The 19,017-nt window shown below is 41.5% G+C and overlaps 1 protein-coding gene across 1 annotated transcript in view; it reads right to left on the bottom strand.

Moving 5' to 3' along the window:
* LOC122548589 (kinesin-like protein KIF3C) overlaps positions 1 to 19,017 on the bottom strand; it is a 198,799-nt gene that overhangs the window by 19,218 nt on the left and 160,564 nt on the right. Inside the window, exons 5-7 of the mRNA XM_043687424.1 lie at positions 9,865 to 9,983; positions 2,563 to 2,679; positions 1,112 to 1,214 (exon numbers count right to left, since the gene is read on the bottom strand). Of these exons, the coding sequence (XP_043543359.1) occupies positions 1,112 to 1,214; positions 2,563 to 2,679; positions 9,865 to 9,983 (339 nt within the window). The remainder of the gene's footprint in view (positions 1 to 1,111; positions 1,215 to 2,562; positions 2,680 to 9,864; positions 9,984 to 19,017) is intronic.

Raw genomic sequence — 19,017 nt, 5'->3', positions numbered from 1 at the left:
TTATATCCGAAAGAACTGAAACCAACATGGTCATTCTAAAAGATGAGAGACTTAACAAACAAACCATGTTTTTTTTCAATATATCATTTCAGTTGCATTACTGTAATCTTTTGCTATAAATTCTGTGTCTTACCATCTTACACTCCACAAGCACCTAATGAAGCAGCAGCGCTCCGAAATCTAGTGCTTCCAAATAAACCTGTTGGACTATAACCTGGCGTTGTGTGATTTTTTAACTCAATATGACCCACGTGACTGACCCACCAAAGCGCAGCTCCAATGAGCACGCTCTAAACCTGGGTATGCAGGAACTTCCTTATGAGGGATTTTCCTCTGCCATTGCTTTCACAGATATTAAGCAGTGAAGGTGTGAAGCCATTAGGTTGTCTATGTCTTCTAGCCTACAAGAGGTGATGGGATCTTGGTAGACTTTCTTCTTTGTTTTGAGACAATCATCATGCTCCCTCTAAAGCCCAGACTGATTCTGCCATGTGATGGGCAATTTCATCATCCAAGGTAGTGTTGCTGCAGAGAATACTCCCAAACCAGTGAACACTAGCACAAGTCTATCCAGCCTGAGGGATTTAGGCAGGAAGTTTGAAATGTTTTACTCATCACTCACAACAATAAATAACACAGGAAGATTAACAGGGTAATAGGTGGTCAACAATACCAGGTAACCTTCCTCTAAGCATACTCCATTATGAAAGTGCCAGGATACGATAGATACAATATTTGCTGAACCAATTTGCAGTAAAGCTGCTCTTAAAGGATAGAACATGTTTGGAATTGTTCCTTTTATCACATGTTTAAGACACTACTTAATGCCCTATTTCTGGTGCTCCTTAGTTGGTTTGATCAGTACAATAATCCTTTGGAAAAGCTTATATTTTGAAAGCCCATGTGTAATATTCATATTTGTAATATATTAAAAATCTATTTTTATCTAATGGCAACTGAATCCTCTTAACATACATTGTGAAATAGATTTTCTTCATTAACCAACTGTTTTGCAAGTCTTGTTTATCAGTTCCTGAAAAGGTATAGGAAAGACTGTTTCTGAGTCACTTTAATGGTACCAGCAGTTCTGTTAATCTGATTTATGACTTACCCGGTATCTGGGATGAATACCCATTGCCATAGCAACTCTAGCATACTGACTGATTGGTCGCTTGTAACCAACAGCAGATGTAGACCTTTTCTTCATTTGGTGACTGATAAAAAGAACATAGAAATCATATGACAGTAGAGTAAGAAAGGCAAATGACAGTTCTTAAAAAAAACTGATCTGAAATCCTGGGTTCTATGCATTTTATGAAGAAGGTTCAATATAAGACTTTCACAATACAGTTGACACTGTAACAATAACCATCAGATGTGAACTGATGGTATCTTTGAAATCTGGAGAGTGAGCTTAAGTGAAGTTGCATAATAGAACATAGAAGAGTACAGCACAGAACAGGCCCTTTGGCCCACGATGTTGTGCCGAGGTTTAATCCTGATGGAAAATATAGTAACTTAATCTCTGCATCCCTCAACTCACTGCTATCCATGTGCATGTCCAGCAGTCGCTTAAATGTCCCCAATGACTCTGCTTCCACCACCACAGCTGGCAACACATTCCATGCATTCACAACTTTCTACGTAAAGAACCTACCTCTGACGTCTCCTTTATACCTTCCTCCTAATATCTTCAAACTATGACTCCTCGTACCAGTCAATCCTGCCCTGGGGAAAAGTCTCTGGCTATTGACTCGATCTATTCCTCTCATTATCTTGTATACCTCGATCAGGTCTCCTCTCTTCCTCCTCTCCAGAGAGAAAAGTCTGAACTTATTCAACCTTTCTTCATAAGGCAAGCCCTCCAGTCCAGGCAGCATCCTGGTAAACCTTCTTTGCACCCTCTCCAAAGCCTCTGTATCTTTCCTATAGTAGGGCGACCAGAATTGGACACAATATTCCAAGTGTGGTCTCACCAGAGACTTGTAGAGCTGCAGCAAAACCTCGCGGCTCTTAAACTCGATCCCCCCATTAACGAAAGCCAAAACACCATATGCTTTCTTAACAACCCTATCCACTTGGGTGGCAACTTTGAGGGATCTATGTACTTGCACACCCAGATCCCTCAGTTCCACCACACTGCCAAGAATCCTGTCTTTAATCCTATATTCAGCATTCGAGTTCGACTTTCCAAAATGCATCCCTTCGCATTTATCCAGGTTGAACTCCATCTGTCATTTCTCAACCCAGCGCTGCATCCTGTCTATGTCACGCTGCAGCCTGCAGTAGCCCTCTATACTATTGACGACACCTCCACCTTTCTGTCAACTACAAATTTACTAACCCGCCCCTCAACCTCCTCATCCAAGTCATTTATAAGAGTTAGCTCCAAGGTCTTAAAATTGGAGTTACACTTCAGGTTAATAACAACATTTACTCTATTGAAGGTTGTGTTTTCTCCTCTTTCTTTTTTTCAAAGTCCCTTGTTTAGAATTTTATCTTTAAACAGAAAAAGGACGTATTCTGAGGCCACATCATTTCTACGAAGCTAATCCCACTTACCTTTCAGCAGGCACTAGGGGTAGGAATTTCCACTGATCCTCATCACAGTCAAAACACAGCCGATTCATTATCTTGTTTTTCTCTTCAGGTGGAATAAAATTCTCAATAATCAGGTACCTGAACAAAACAAAGGAATAGTATGAGCTGAAGAATGCTCTGAACATTTTCCCCTTAGGTCATACTGCATTAAACTTTGGGATAATTGTCATTGCATTTATTGTGAAATATAATAGATGTGGATGGAAAGGGACTGAAAATGGAGTCAAAGTATTTTGGCAAATACATCAGCAAAACTTGCATCATGTGTCAAAAATAAATGTGGGGAAAACAAACATAAATTACAAATAGGACCCTCAAAATCTGACCTTGGTGTGAATATTATGGATAGAGAGCTGGTAAAAATACTTCAACAGGTTAATAATATCAGATGACTGAAGCAACAAAGAAGTAAAACAGAGAATAATAATTGTGAAAGAAATGAATGGGAGTGTGTCTGTGCATTTGTAACATTAAGCTGGTGATAAGAAGTTGAATGCATTAGTGTTAAATGTGCTCAACAACATGATACAGATGTGAAAACTAGACCTTGAATCCTGAAGTAAGAAGCCTCGAGGCATTTGAATTATGATGCTACAGACACAGATTGAAAATTAGTTGGAACAAGAATGAGAAGATCCTTGAGCTAGAAGAAAAGAAAGAAATATGACACAGTGTGGGGCACATCATTTAGGAGTCACGAGAAAAGCTGCTGTAGTTAATATCTAAGAGAGGTGGAGAAAATAAGGTAAGACAAAGGAGACAAAAATACAATGGCTAGATCACAAAGTGAATACCAACCACACTGTCCATGTAATATTTCATCTTGTCCTTTCAGACAGGTTCTAATGTTTTCCTGTTGTTTCTAAAGTATACCAATTATTTTTGCCCCAATACTACTTGAGGCATGTCTAAACAATGTTTTGGGCGGAAAGAAATGAGAAGGCCTTTGGACTTTAAACCCTCAAACCTGCTGCTGGGACATCTTAAAATCCAACCAAGAGTCGCTTTCCATAGAACATACATATTTGTGGCACTCATCCACACAAGCCCATTGCTTTCTTACCACTGACCTAAAAGTATTTCACTGCTTGTTGTTCATTATTATTAGTATATTATTGTTGTTCATTATTTATGTCACACTACGCCCTTGGTCTTTCCTTAATCTGTAACATTTTCCAGCTTTGAAACTCCCTTCACCAGTCTCAGAACTCTCCTTTCCAATTCTGGTCTCTTGTGGAAATCCCTTATGCCCTACCAATCCAACTTTGCCTATAAATGCCTGGGTTCAATGCTCTGAAATTCTCCACTCCAAAACCCCCTACTCTCCACCCCTTCTTTAAGTTTCTCTTTTAAACCTCTTCACCAAGTTCTTTATCCATCCCTCTTATCATCTTTTTCTTCAGCAGGGTATTCACTTGTTGTATGACACTTTTCTGAAATGTGTTTGGATGATATTCAAAGTTGCAGGTGGTATATGAGGGTAAACAGCTGGTTTTCTTTTAAAGACTAAAATTTATCAACTGCTATGACATCAGACTGCTGAGGTCCTGGGTGTCAAGACAGAACTCCAACCATTTCAAGGAGAGGTTGATTAAAATTGTTTCGGTTGTGAAATTTGATAAGACTCAACAATAGGTATGACAGCTGTGATCTGTTATTAACCCAAACGTATTGCTTCAGATACAAGATTTGTATGACCTGTCCAAAAAAATAATGTCTCGCTGCAGTCAGTACTATATCATTGCTGAGTTGCTACATGCCTGCAGAATTGTGAAAATCTGCACTTCTTAAACCTATCTTGCAGCTTAAAACCAGCTTGTACCTTTTAAAGGGCTATGTATCCAGCTGGAGGTTCCACTTCTGGTGGATGGGGAAGAGAGCAAGAACATTACTCAGTAATGGTGCTCCATGGTCCTCTGCAGCAGCAATGGAAGCACTGGTACAAGTGCAGGAATGAGAGAGACATACAAAGGCAGGCAGGGGGCCTTCCAGGCAAAAACTACAAAACCATCTGGACCAGAAAGCTGCCTCAGGCAATTCCAACTCTCTCACTTCAAGGATCTGGATTCATGAGCTGCTAAAGATTCAATGACCTCACACAAATGAGATCAATGGCAGTGACTACATCTTCAAAATCTATATACCACCCAATGCACAACCAGTGTCACAGTGAATGTACCATGCTCAGAAACTCACCACCAATAATTCATCAATTACAACTGTTAAAACATGTTTCATATTTAACATTGCTTGGAGGATGTACGTTTTGAAGAATTGTGGGAAAATGTATATATTTCCGGTAGTGTGGAAACACCTGGAGTGATTTCAATGGAAGACATTATTGAAAGTCTCTGTGGACATTGGAGAGCTATTTTGACAAGGTTTCCAGGTGTCACCTGACTGGTTCTACTGTAGAGACAGTCTGAACAGTGGCTGGGTGAGAGAGCTTTGCCTTTTGGGATTAGCTTGGGAAAAGAAAGCTTGTGAGGAAGAGCTTCCCACCTGACTGTTCTATTTCCAGGAACTGCTAAGATTTGAGAGATGACCATGTGGAATTAGTGCCTTGACCATATAGGCCAGAATATCCAAATGGTAAACTTTACAACATTCTGTGCCTTCTGTTTTTGTCTTCCAGAATAACCCTAATTGTCAGAAAGTTTTTTGTTTGTTTTTAAAAGTGAATCTTTGCAGAGAGAAGTCTGTTTTTAACTTCTTTTCCTGAACTGTGTGTATATATGTGTGTGTGTGTGTTTGTGTGTGTGTTGGGGGGGGCGGGGTGGAGAAGGTGGTGTGTGGGGGTAGTGTGTGCATGTGTCTGTGTGTGTATGTCTTTCTATTTTACTGACTGTATACATTAACCAGTTATTTAACCTTCATTATATAAATACTGCTTTATAATTTTTTTACATTCATTACAAGATGTGGTCATCACTGACTAGTCCAGCATTTATTGCCTATCCCTAATTACCCAGAAGGCAGTTTACGAGTCAACCACATTGCTGTGAGTCTGGAGTGACATATAGGCCAGACCAGGTAAGGATGGCAGTTTCCTTCCCTGAAGGACATTAGTGAACCAGATGGGTTTTTCTGACAAGCGACAATGGTTTCATGGTCATCGGGAGATTCATAATTCCAGATTGCTTTTATCAAATTCACCTTCCACCATCTGCTGTGGCACAATTCGAACCTGGGTACCCAGGACATTACCTGGTCGCTGGATTAATAGTCTAATGATAATACCACTAAGACATCGCCTCCCCTTAATGAATCAATTACTGCACTTATTAAAGAAACCTGCCTGATAGATCTTTTCATTTAAAAGCTGGCCAAGTATTTACTTGAGCATATCATTAACTGGGAAATCTAATTTTATCCATGTTGTGACCTGTAAGGTAATGAGTCTGAAGCTCCCATGCACTCCTGCAACCACAAATGTTGCCCAGTTCATACTGGCATTCATAACTTCACCCCATATCTAACACTACAGCAAGCCTCACATCAATATCAAATAGTCTGTGCTGTTTCTGCCAATGACAGACACATTAACAAACACACTGCACCACGCTCACTGACACTTTCACTTTACAGACCAGTGAGACACAACCATACAGCATGAACTGGGCAGAGGACCCTCCAACCTGATGGAGGATATTGGGTTCATTGGAGTAACTATGACTGAGACTACAGCCAGCATTAAAACAAAAACCACTGAAGTTGACAATATACTCAAACCTAATACGCCCTTCATCCACAAAACCTTCTGATTCACAATTGCAGATGGTCTAAGCAGGCACCTCGTGCTGTCCACCCCACCTCCCATGCCTTCTCTACTTGAAGATGTTTTCTCCTTTCAGATGTCCAGAACTGAACCCAGGCCAAACAGTGATGTAGGAGCAAGACATGTAGGAAGCAGAAGAGATTGATGATGAAGAACTACCATCACTTGATCAGACAACTTGCTGTCACTAGCTCAGTTACTGATACTCTGCAAACACTGCATGAGTGGTCTGTAATCAGGACATTGAAAAGGACAACATAGGCATCATCTTGCCAGAGCTGAAAATGTGTTGCTGGAAAAGCGCAGCAGGTCAGGCAGCATCCAAGGAACAGGAGAATCGACGTTTCGGGCATGAGCCCTTCTCCTGCTCCTTTGATGCTGCCTGACCTGCTGCACTTTTCCAGCAACACATTTTCAGCTCTGATCTCCAGCATCTGCAGACCTCACTTTCTCCTATCATCTTGCCAGAGGACAAGGTCACAATCGAAGTTTCTGCAGCGTACTCAGGGAAATTTCACTAAGACAATGAATGTTGTTAAGACACGGGGTAAATCCTTCTGCTAACTTAAACCATACACACAGAAAAGGTCACCTCGCCTCATTATCTGCTAAAGTACGAGTGAAAAGAACTACCAAAACCCCTCAATGTAAAGAAAAATTAGCAATTTATTCTTTAGCTCCAACAAACACAAGAACATTAAACAACATCTATCGACACAGTAATCCTCCTTTGTCTAATCAATTTGTCTACCTCCCACTCTACAACAATATACTGATCCGATAAAATCCCCTGATTAAGTTGAACAAAAAAATCAAATTTCAAAACCAGCCAGTTGTCACTTTTCCTTTGGTCTGTACTTCGGTCTTCTGTTTCCCAAATCTCATATGAAAAGGTACCTTTCAGAGAGAGGCTCTGCAGGGCCATCTGTATCTGTTGGTGCTCTTAGCCAGTCTGCCTGTTCAACATATCCGATTTTATATACCCTACAACATCGAACCGTCTCATCGGTTTGATGTCATCTAAACATTAAAATTAAAATTTAATTAGATTTTTGTATCTTGGGACATAATTTAAGCTGATTGGCTGAATTCAAATTTGTTGTGTACCATGGCAACTCAGCTCCTGCTATTTGTTTCATAACTGAATGTTACATTTGTACATTTTTCAGCACACTCTGTGCCTCTCTAGGTCCGTCCCAGCTTCTACTCTCTCTTAAAGGTACAGTACACAACTACACCTTCATAACAGGGGTATACATATGGAATGACTTGGTGCAATGTCAGACCTGCCAGAAAACCAGCTATCAATATCAAGGAGTATGATGGAATCTGCGTTCAGCTAAGTGGAGGGCTTTATATACAGTTTATAGACTATTTTTTCCCATGTGGAAGTGGCTAAATCCATTAACACACTCATACACTCAACCATGATAAAGCATCCAATAGTTGCTAAGTTTCCACTGCAGCACAGACAGAAATCACCCAACCATATAAGGAGAACGCTGGAGAAACTCAGCATGTCTGGTAACATCTGTGAAGAGAGAAACAGAGTTAATGGTTTGAGTCTGATATCACTGTCTTCAGAAATAACCCAATCTGTGGGTTCTGGAACTTCAGTGTGTTGACACACAAAGTCAGATCACTGCTGTCTTGGTTGGGGCTTCCAAAAGGCTTGTAGAATCCTCAGCATTTTGTCAGGATTGTTGAAGCATTAATACAGAGGACTGACTGCAGCCTGTAGAGTAAAGACATGGAATTCTCAATCAGGATGATAGCATTTGTCCTCCCATCAATGACACTCACCCAGTGCCCTTGCCAGTCCTGATTCCTGCAATTACCTCCACAGTCTCCCTCAATGAAAGTTAGCAATCTTCCACCAGTAACGCTCCAGTCACTGAGGTCACAAAGTCAGGTACTGAGGGAATGCTAGACAATGATTAGTTAATATTTATATTGAATATTGGATGATGATGTATACACTTGGTTTGGAATATTTGTTTTGTGCTGATGCATTTCAGCATAGTAGCAAAGACACTGTTGCAATGGTCAGTAACTTGCGATGGAAGATGTAGTGAGTGACTGTTGTCACACAGGGAATTAGTTTGTGTTCACTGCTACCACAGTCAGTGAAGCCAATTTCAGAAAGTTGGTGGTAGAGGGGAGATGTTGCTTGCCTTCGCTCTTTCTGCTGCTCCCTCCTCTTGCTCTTCTTCCTCCTTCTCCACTTTCTCAGATGCTCACAGTATGCATCCTGGCAAGGGATATCACCTCCTGATGGTGAAGCTGTATGGGATGCAGCAATATGTGAAGAATTGCCATGTACTAGAGGGCTCCTCCAGAGATCAGAACATCTAATTAGCGGCCTGATGGCCTGCTCAACTATATACCAATGTAGCCTTTATTCAATGGATATTGTCCATGTATGTGTCGGAACACAATAGTCAGTAGACAGGCCGTGTGCCCAAGCACCTGACTTTGGTTTCTCAGGGTGGCTCAAAGCTGAGGTTGTAGCAGATTTTTGCAAAGTAAATACATTGTGACTGTTGCCAGTCCATTTGGGCATTGACCTGCAAGAAACACAGAGTATAGTCACATAATCCCACTGGACAACGACAGAGTAGATCCCCTTCCATTTGGGGGACAGCTCTGAATTTGCATGTGCCAGCTACAATGGGTTTGCCTATAATCAGCGGGATCCTGCCCATGAGAACTTGCAACTATTCCAAAGCCATGAGCTTGCACCATCTGTTTGTCTCTGGAAGAGGGAATGAAATACAAAGCGCCAGTGACCATACTAATGTAGCAATACATAGCTGACTCAGATGGTGTAAAACTGCCAGCTCCAGCCTGGAAAAAGCCCAATACAAAAATAAATCGACAACTATTTGCAAAGTTTCCTCTCAGGTTGCAGGTCTGTCTGAAACACACTGCAGATTTCAGTCAGGAAATGAGTTTCTCCTGCATATAACTCAGTCAGTGAACAAGCTGTTTACTGCTCAGGTTGAGGTAAGAGAAGTTCTTACTGAAGACGCTGTCTGTAAATGGTCTACTCTTCCTCCTGACTCTTGGTGCAGTTTGTGTCTCTCCACATTGTATCTGCTCATTCTCCCCAAATGAGCAGATACCATTTTGAAATGGAACTCCAGTTAGCGCAGAAATAACAGGTTTGGAATACAACTGAATACTGCAGTCTATGTCTTTACAATTAAACTCATGAAGGTCATTAACATCAAAGTCATCAAGTTCATTACCATCAAAGCAATTTTAAATCAGAAAATCAGGAGAAGCCAGTAATTACTGCTGAAGTTATTCGAACAGCAACATTATTGTTGTTATGGGTCTCGACAAGAAAATACTCGACAAGATGATCTTGGGTAATGTTAGAAAATATCCTGAAGCTAATACAGCCATTCCTCCTCCTCCCCGGTGTTGTGAAAGAAGCCTGTATCTGAACAGATGAAGGCCCCAAAAATCTTGGAACTTACTTGAGTTTAAGTTCTCGTGTCAGTTCGTTCTGTGTGTGTTCCAGATCCTGTCGCTCCCTCACATGTTCATCATGTAGATCCTGAATCTCAGTCTTCACAGCCTGAAGTTTTGCAAAGAGCTGTAGTACAATAAGCATAAGAGAGATGGGAATCATTTTTCATTCGTATTAATCTAAAAAATATTATAATTTTGACCATATTTTATGAAGTAAAATGTTACAAAAGTGAGGTACAAGCTAAAATCTATGATTCATCAAATTTTTAATCTTTTTAGACTACAAAGTATATGATCACACATCCATTTCAAATAATGCTTCGTATCTGCAGTAAGCCTTCTTATTATTTCCTTTATGTATGCAAACTCTTAACCATTGATGAATTTACAAAATTATCGTAGAACTTTTTTGGCAGAATTATGCAAATATCTTCAATCCCTGTTTTCAAACTGTTTCATTTCCTTTTCATATTCAAGATGTTTTAATTCCTCTGCTCTTTGTTCCAATGCAATTATCTCTCTCTCTCTCTCTTTGTTGCCTCCTTTTCAAGCTGCTTCATTTACAATTGAATTCCAGCCATTTTCCAATGATTCTGATTGTATTTCTGGCAATTGTAAATGCTGGGAGAAAGTGAGGTCTGCAGATGCTGGAGATCAGAGCTGAAAATGTGTTGCTGGAAAAGCGCAGCAGGTCAGGCAGCATCCACTGAGACAAGGTGGGGGGAGGGGAAATGAGGAAACTGGAGAAATCCGAGTTCATTCCTTGTGGTTGGAGGGTTCCTAGGCGGAAGATGAGGCGCTCTTCCTCCAACCGTCATGTTGCCATGGTCGGGCGATGGAGGAGTCCAAGGACCTGCATGTCCTTGGTGGAGTGGGAGGGGGAGTTAAAGTGTTGAGCTACGGGGTGGTTGGGTTGGTTCGTCCGGGTGTCCCAGAGGTGTTCTCTGAAACGTTCCGCAAGTAGGCAGCCTGTCTCCCCAATATAGAGGAGGCCACATCAGGTGCAGCGGATGCAATAGATGGTGTGTGTGGAGGTGCAAGTGAATTTGTAGCGGATATGGAAGTGTCCCTTGGGGCCTTGAGGAAAGTAAGGGGGGAAGTAAATGCTGAACTATTGCTGCAATTATCTCCCCTTTCCTCACGGACAAAGGCAACCCTAACTTCAGATGGTCTGCAAATTCCACAAGCTGTGCCTTGCTCACCTTTTGGAAACCACCGTGAGTGACTGCTTCCACCCCCAGGAATCTCTTAGCCACTGAAAGAGCCATTATTACACAAGACACACCCAATGTAAACCAGATGAATGCAATACCTGAAAAGAGAACACCAACACTCACCACTCACTGTCTCCGAGTCTAATAACCCTAAACCCAACCTTGAATAATAGATTCTGATCCCGGACAAGAGCCCTCAGTTTTTATATGGATCAGACCAGGCCTTCCCAAAATATAATACAAAGATAGCCTGATCCTAACTTTACTATTTATTTAAAGGCAAGTGTAAGGTACTGCATTCCAGACATGATTCGATTGGTCCATCACAAGGCTTTAAGCAAAACACACTCTATTCTTACAACACAGTTACGAGACACAAAAAGGAAGAATTCTGGCTTTAACTCTATTGAAATGCTTAACAATATAATGCATTACTTATCCACTAAACATCAACTGTTCCAATGTAGGCAGCATCCCATAATCATACCCTTGGCAAGGCAGCTCAGCAAAACAGTTATGGTTCTTACGTGCTGCCTCTCTCCAGTGCAGCAGAATGAAATACTGAAACAGTCTGCCTTTTTTTATTTCTCAGAGAAAGCCTCCTGTCTAAGACTCTAGCAGCAGAGAACTTCTGCTGCGGATGTTCACTCGGCAACAGCAGAAACTTTCTCACTAACTGAAAGCAAAACTGAAAACCTTCCTGAGCGTGTATGAGCCTTGACCCTGTCCACTCACGATTCTTTTGTCTCATTTAAAAAAAAACCCAGGGATGCCCCCACATTGTTTACCAACTGCCTGTCAGATGCAGATATCCTGGCCCCACTGTGGAAACCCTCTGCAACAGAAACAGCACAGATCACATCACTCTTAAAGGCACAGTACTGTCACAGACTGTATCCATCTGTGTGACCTTCATCCACACATCTCGTCACCTGCTCAAAAATATTCAACCAAATGTGATTGACATGATATTTGGACATTTTTGTACAGTTCAGACCTCCTCAGTTAAGGAAGGAAAAATTTACCTAATGGAGTAAGTGCAAGGAAAGATTGGTAAAATGATTCTTGTGATGGAATTGAGTAGGTGCTGTACAGGAGGTATGAAGAATGAGAGACAATTTCATAGGAATACTTAACATGTTGAAAGTTTGGAATACAAGTGTTCTCTGGTTGAAAAGTTTTGAGCTAAGGACCATGGCCTCGGGGAAAGGTAGCAGCCAGGACAGAGATGTGACGTGTGAATCTTAGGAATTCTTTACCCCAGAGGCTTTACATGTTGATTTTGAATATATTCAAGAAAAACGTAGATTGATGGATTTGGGGATTTACGGGATATTGAGGTAGAGATGATTTCAAAGTTCAGCTGTGATTTTATTGAATGATGGAGCAGTCTGTGGCTATATGAACTTTTCCTGTCCTTCTTTCTTGTAATAATAGCTAATGTGACCCTGGAGTTATTTTGCTTTTGTGAACACACCTTAAAGCAAGAAGTCTGGATGTGCATTTAAAATGCCGGGACATAGGAGGCATCCAAGTGCAGGTAAATGGGATTCCTACAGTTTGGTGTTTGTTGGTTGGTATAGACAGGGTGGGCTGTGTGACTGTATGATGCTCTATAGAAAACAGCTTCACAGAATCCACCTTGTCAAGATGTCTCAGAATTATACTCTGCAGCACGGTGGTTCAGTGGTTAGCACTGCTGCCTCACAGCGCTAGGGACCCGGATTCAATTCCCACCTCAGGCGACTGTCTGTGTGGAGTTTGCACATTCTCCCCGTGTCTGTGTGGGTTTCCTCTGGGTGCTCCGGTTTCCTCCCACAGTCCAAAGATGTGCAGGTTAGGTGAATTGGCCATGCTAAATTGCCCGTAGTGTTAGGTGCATTAGTCAAGGGTAAATACAGGCAATGGGTATGGGTGGGTTACTCTTTGGAGGGTCAGTGTGGACTTGTTGGGCCAAAAGGCCTATTCTCATACTGTAGGGAATCTAATCTAAAATGTCTCTTCAAAATCATGTCTCATTTAGCGAGAGAGAATGGACCTATTCTGCTCAATCTTTCCTCATTGATTTCTGGGATGAGACCGCTATTCAATCTAGTGAAACTTTGTTGCACCCTCACAAAGAGTAGTAGATCCTTCCCCAGATATGGAGATCAGAACTGTACGCTGTGCTCCATGTGGGGTCTCACCAATTACCACATGGCATCTTTATTCTCATGTGTTCCCAACCCTCTCAAACAACCATGGCCAAAACACCATCTTTCTTCCTAATATGTAACTTTGTGTTTCTTGTACAAGAATACCCAAATCCCTCCAAACACCACCATTTAATAGCTTTACAGCATTTAAATATTTTCTTTAAATTTTTCCTACTAAAATGACTAACATCATATTCCTTATTTCATTTGTGACATTCCTGGTCATTCGCTACATTGTGTATCACTTTGCAGAGAAATTTGGGGGAAAGATATCACAATATTTGTAGGTTTTGTTTTTGTTTTTGTAGTAATGCTCCCAAGTAGACTTACAAGGAAGCACCAACAGCAGCCACTCCTGTGACTGATAGCAATGTCTATTTCGGTGAAATTGAACTAAATGTGTGTAGCACTGCCAGAGGTTGGAAGTGGTGCTACATGAATGAGTTGGCCTCGTGACTTTCTCACTTAGCCTTGTACCATCAGCAAAATTAGACCCATTATACATGACCCTATCCTCTCAGTTATTAATATTGATTGTAAATAGCTGAGGCCACAGTACCAGTCTTTGAGACTACCTCACTGCCAATCTGAAAATGGTCCATTTATTTTTCCTCTCTATTTTCTGTCCATTAACCAAACCTCAATGAAGTTGATTTATTATCTCTAACCCAATAAGCTCTGATCTTGTCAAACAACCTTTTCTGTGGAATCTTGCCAAATACCTTTAGAAATCCAAAATAAGTTCTGTACATAGATTTCCTTTTCTCTACCTTGCCAGTTATGTCCTTAAGACTTTAATAGAAAAAATGTTTGACAAATATTTAATAAAAGGAGCCTGACTAATCATAATTCTAATAGTTTGTAAAGTACCCCATTGCAATTTCTTTAATAATGGATTCCAGCATTTTCCTGATGATCAATACCAGGCCAATTATACTTTCCTGCTTTCTCTCTCCCTCCTTTTCTTGAAGAATGTCTACAAATTTGCTACCTTTCAATCCATTGGCATGGTACCAGAATGAAGGGAAGTTTGGATGATCAAAACCAATGTATCTACAGCCTTTCGTTTTTCAAACCAAGATTATAAACAATCAGGTTGAGGGGATTTGGTGGCATTCAGTCACATTCCTTTTTCCAGTGTATTTATTTTTCTTAACTCATGCTAATTACTTTAAATCTCTCACTCTCATTTGAAACTTGATTCCTTATTGTTTTCATTATGTTTTCTGTGTCTTCTACTACAAAGACAGATGCAATATATTTGCTTCTTGTTTCTATTCTGTATGGAGTTGCAAGATTCTTTCAGGATTAATACTGAGAAATACCAGTAGCACCGTCTATGCTGCTGCTGATGATGATGATTTCTGGATTTGTCAGCAGAATAGTTTATTATCTCAGAGGAGAAACACCTGCTCCAGCACAAACTCTCTGTTACAATATCTGTCACATCCATGTAAGTTGTCTGTAGAGAAATCAGAGTACATTTTTCTGGTCCAGAGATCCTTTGTCAGTTATGACTTTATTTCTGATTTACAGCTTCTGCAGTTCTTTTGGATTTTATTGTATTTATTTCAATACAAGGGACTTTCTAGTGGGACCAGTAAGTAGTTTACCTCAGTCACATTTGACCCAAAGGCCCTGTAGATGCCTGAATGATGGCAGTGAAACTATCACATGGGAAGGTAAAGACTCTGTGCCTGAAGGGTGGAGAGATAAACGTATCTCTCCACCCTTCAGGCTCTCTGCCTGTATTCCTGATGAAGGGCTTTTGCCCGAAACATCGATTTTCCTGCTCCTCGGCTGCTGCCTAAACTGCTGTGCTTTTCCAGCCCTACTCTAATCCAGAATCTGGTTTCCAGAATCTGCAGACATTGTTTTTAGTGAGGTAAAGACTCCATCTCACTGCTACAGATTTCAAGCACCTGCTTCATATAACGGTGCAGGAGTGCAGGTCTGAACATTCTGGATGTAGGTTTGCTTGCTGAGTGGAAGGCTCATTTTCAGATGTTTCGTCACCATACTGGGAACATCTAAGCCTGAACATCCAGAACCTCAACCTGAGCTACAAATTTTCTCAAACCTCGCTAGATTTGAACATCTCTTAACATCTCTGCACTCAGCTTTAAGTCATTTTCTCATGCAGATGGTCAGCAGCAGGGAAGAGCTGAGCATTTAAAGACCTTACACAAAATCCCTTGTGGCAACATTCACCAAGCAAGGATCTATAGTCAATGGTACGTAGTGCTGCAGTATGAGAGTGAGGAACTGCTTGGAAAAGCAGAATTATTTATATTCATTCATGGGATATGAGCATCGCTGACTGGGCCAGCATTTATTGCATGTCCCTAATTGCCCTTGAGAAGGTGGGAGTGAGTTATCTTTTGAACCAAGTAACCCAAGGTACTGTTAGGGAGGGAATTCAACACAGCAACACTGAAGGATACATTTCTACAACAGCCTGCTGAGTGGCTTGGAGGTGAACTTGCTGGCAGTGATGGTTCATGTACCTGATGCCCTTGTTCTTTCACACATTTGGAAGGTAATATCTAAGGAGCTTTGGTGTGTTGTGGCATTACAACCTTGTAGATAATACACTCTTATGCAAGTCCAGGCAGGGGTATGGAGGGTTGAATGTTTGTGGATGTTGTTTAATAACCAGAGGGAGGTTAATATGAGGAGCTCATTGCCACAGAGGACTGCGGACACCAGGTCATTTTATGTACGTAAGACAGAGACAGACAAGTTTTTGATTAGTAAGGGGATCAAAAGTTACATGGAGAAGCCAAAAGTTTGGGATTGAGAAACATAGCACCATGATCGAATGGCAGAGGAGACTCAATGGGCCCAATGGTCTAATTCTGCTCCATTTCTTATGGTCGTGTGGTGGCAAACAAGCCTCATTCTGTTTTGTCCTGGATGGTGTGAAACTTCTTGAATGTTATTGGAGCCACATTCATCCAAGCAAGTGACTCCAAAACAAATACAGACTGCATTGTGTGGCAGTGATCTATAGCAGCACTGCGGGTCGGGATTTGGCCTAAAAGCAAATGGACTTCAAAGGCTTTGTGAGTGTGCAAAGAAGAAAATAAACTTTTCTAAAAAACTTGAAGGAAATGTCAAGATGGACAGCAAGAGCTTCGTATAAAGGAAGAAAGGAGCTAAAAAAAACTCAGACCCCTTAAAGAATGAGGTTGTGGAAATAATAATGAAGGACTAAGAAATTACAGAGGAGTTGAATAAATACTTTGTACCAGCCTTTAAAGTAGAAGTCACTACCACTGCCTCAAAATTAGGAAATAATATCTATCGCTAGAGATAAAGTACTTGGGAACCTAACTTTTGCAAGATGGTGGTGGAATGGGGTTTGTCTGCTCCTACTGGCTTTCTTTCGCTTTTTCTCTTCTTTTTCCTTTTGCTCTTTTCCTTTACCTTCCTTCTTTCTTCATTACCTTTTCTTTTAAGCCAGGGAAGTGATGGGTGAAGGAAGCGGCCTTTGGTGGCAGCAACAGGACATGGCTCCATTGTAGCCCGGGGTCTCCCTGCAACCAAGGAGTAGGTCCCAGGTTCTCCCCTGGCCCAGACTCACAGGCTAGGCCAAGACTCCAGGTCCACAACTAGACCCGGGCACCTGGAGGAAGAGAAGGCTGATCTCCTTGAGTGGTCGTAGGCAGTCTCATCCTGGCTGCATCTTCAGGGTATTCCATTGTTCCTAAAATCAGCTTTCCCTCCGCCCAGAAACCATTAACTGAACTGTGATGAACTTTGTCTTAATTTAATTTTTAAAATTATATATGACTTCTGTTATTGATGTAGACACTATGGTGTGGCGGCTAATAAAACTTTTCATTGTATTTTTCATGGAAAAAGTACACGTGATAATAAATTTCCATTTTATTCACATGGGGTTAAAGACTAAAATGTCCATGGGACTTGATGGAATGCATCCTAGGATTTTAAATGAAGTGGCTGAAGAGATTGTGGGAGTAATCTTCCAGGAGTTCTTAGATTCTGGAAAAATGCCAGAGGATTGGAATACTGCCCATGTTACACCTTTATTTAAAAAGGAAAGGGATAAAAAAAAACAAGAAACGACAGGCCAGTTTGCTAACAACTTTTATTGAGAAAATGTTGGTGTCTATTATAAAAGATAAATAGCAAAGCATTTATAAATATGTATTATAATCAGACAGAGTCATCATGGCTTTATGAAGAGGAAATCCTATATGACAAATTAATTAGAATTCTTTGAGGGAGCAAAAAGCAGGATAGATAAAGGGGAAGTTATGGATAAAATATATTTACATTTCCAGACAATATTCAAAGAGGTACCACATGTTAGACTATTTAATTAGATAAAAACGCTAACAGAAAGCTGCCCTGCAAATCTGAAGAGCTGGAGTATAACGATGCAGACATAATGCTACAGGTATTAAAAACCCTAGTTAGACCGCACTTGGAATACTGAGAGCACATCTAGGCACCACACCTTAGGAAGATTGTTTTGGCACTGGAGGGAGTTCAACACAGGTTCACACAAGGATGTACCTGGACTTCAGGGGTTCTGTTCTGAGAAGAGATTAGACAAATTAGGACTTTGTTCTTGAGAATTTAGAAGTTTAAGGGCTGATCAAATGGAGGTCTTCAGAATATTAACAGGGAAAGACAGGGTAGCGAAAGATAAACTATTTCTACTGGTTGGAGATTCTAGATCCACGGACAAGGTATGAAAATTAGATTCAAGCCATTCAGGAGAGATGTTAGAAAGCAAAGATTAATGGAGGTTTTTTTTATTAAGAATATCACAGGATACAGGCCTAATGCAGGCAAATAGAATTAGGCTATAGATCAGCCATGATTGTACTCAAAATGACCAGGCTGGAATGGTCTACTCCTGGTTTTATGTTCCTCAGAGCCCATGGTGTTAGGGATTGCATATTAGCATGGATAGAGTCAGGAAGTATAAACTAGGATAATAAATTTCCGCCACCTCCAAACAGACCCCACCACCAAGGATATATTTATCTCCCTCCCCTATCAGCATTCTGGAAAGACCACTCCCTCCGCGACTCCCTCGTCAGGTCCACAACCCCCACCAATCCAACCTCCACTCAAACATCAAAAACTGTAAGTATAACAAACTTTTATCTACCTACCTCCATAACCAGTGCTCCTCAAACATTCCAGTAGATACCCCCGGCCTCTGGAACTGCTCAGACGCCATTAGCCATGCGGCTGGTGCAGCTGCCACCCCCACGGTGATTGATGATGTCACTTCCTCCCCTATCATGGCCACTCCCACAGCCACTTCCACCCCTCACAATTCCTCATGCACCACATGTGACATCACTTCCGCCCCTCACATCATCGCTGATGTCACACACTCAGTGACTTCCGCCCCCCACTGCCGTGTTTGCCACCACTTCCGCCCCCCACCAATGCCACTCACCCTCATTCTGCTGACACGCCCCCCACAGATCACACTGTCACCAGTCCCGGCCCCCAAAACCCTGAGGGGAACACCACCCCTGCTCATGACTCCACCCCCATTCTCCCCACCATCACAACCACTCCAGTTACTGGCTCCGCCCCCACTCCCAGCTCCACACCCACACCAGATCCCAGCTCCCAGCCCTGCTGAGTTTTCATCACCCCTCCATGGCCTCCCCCTCACTGAGGACGAACGATCAGTCCTCAGCAAAGGACTCTCCTTCATCCCCCTACATCCACGCATCAATGAATTTAATACAAG

This window comes from Chiloscyllium plagiosum, chromosome 3 (genome assembly GCF_004010195.1).
Source record: "Chiloscyllium plagiosum isolate BGI_BamShark_2017 chromosome 3, ASM401019v2, whole genome shotgun sequence".
NCBI lineage: Eukaryota > Metazoa > Chordata > Chondrichthyes > Orectolobiformes > Hemiscylliidae > Chiloscyllium > Chiloscyllium plagiosum.
The sequence above is the reverse complement of the archived record's forward strand: the minus strand, read 5'-3'. Positions and strand labels throughout refer to the sequence as shown.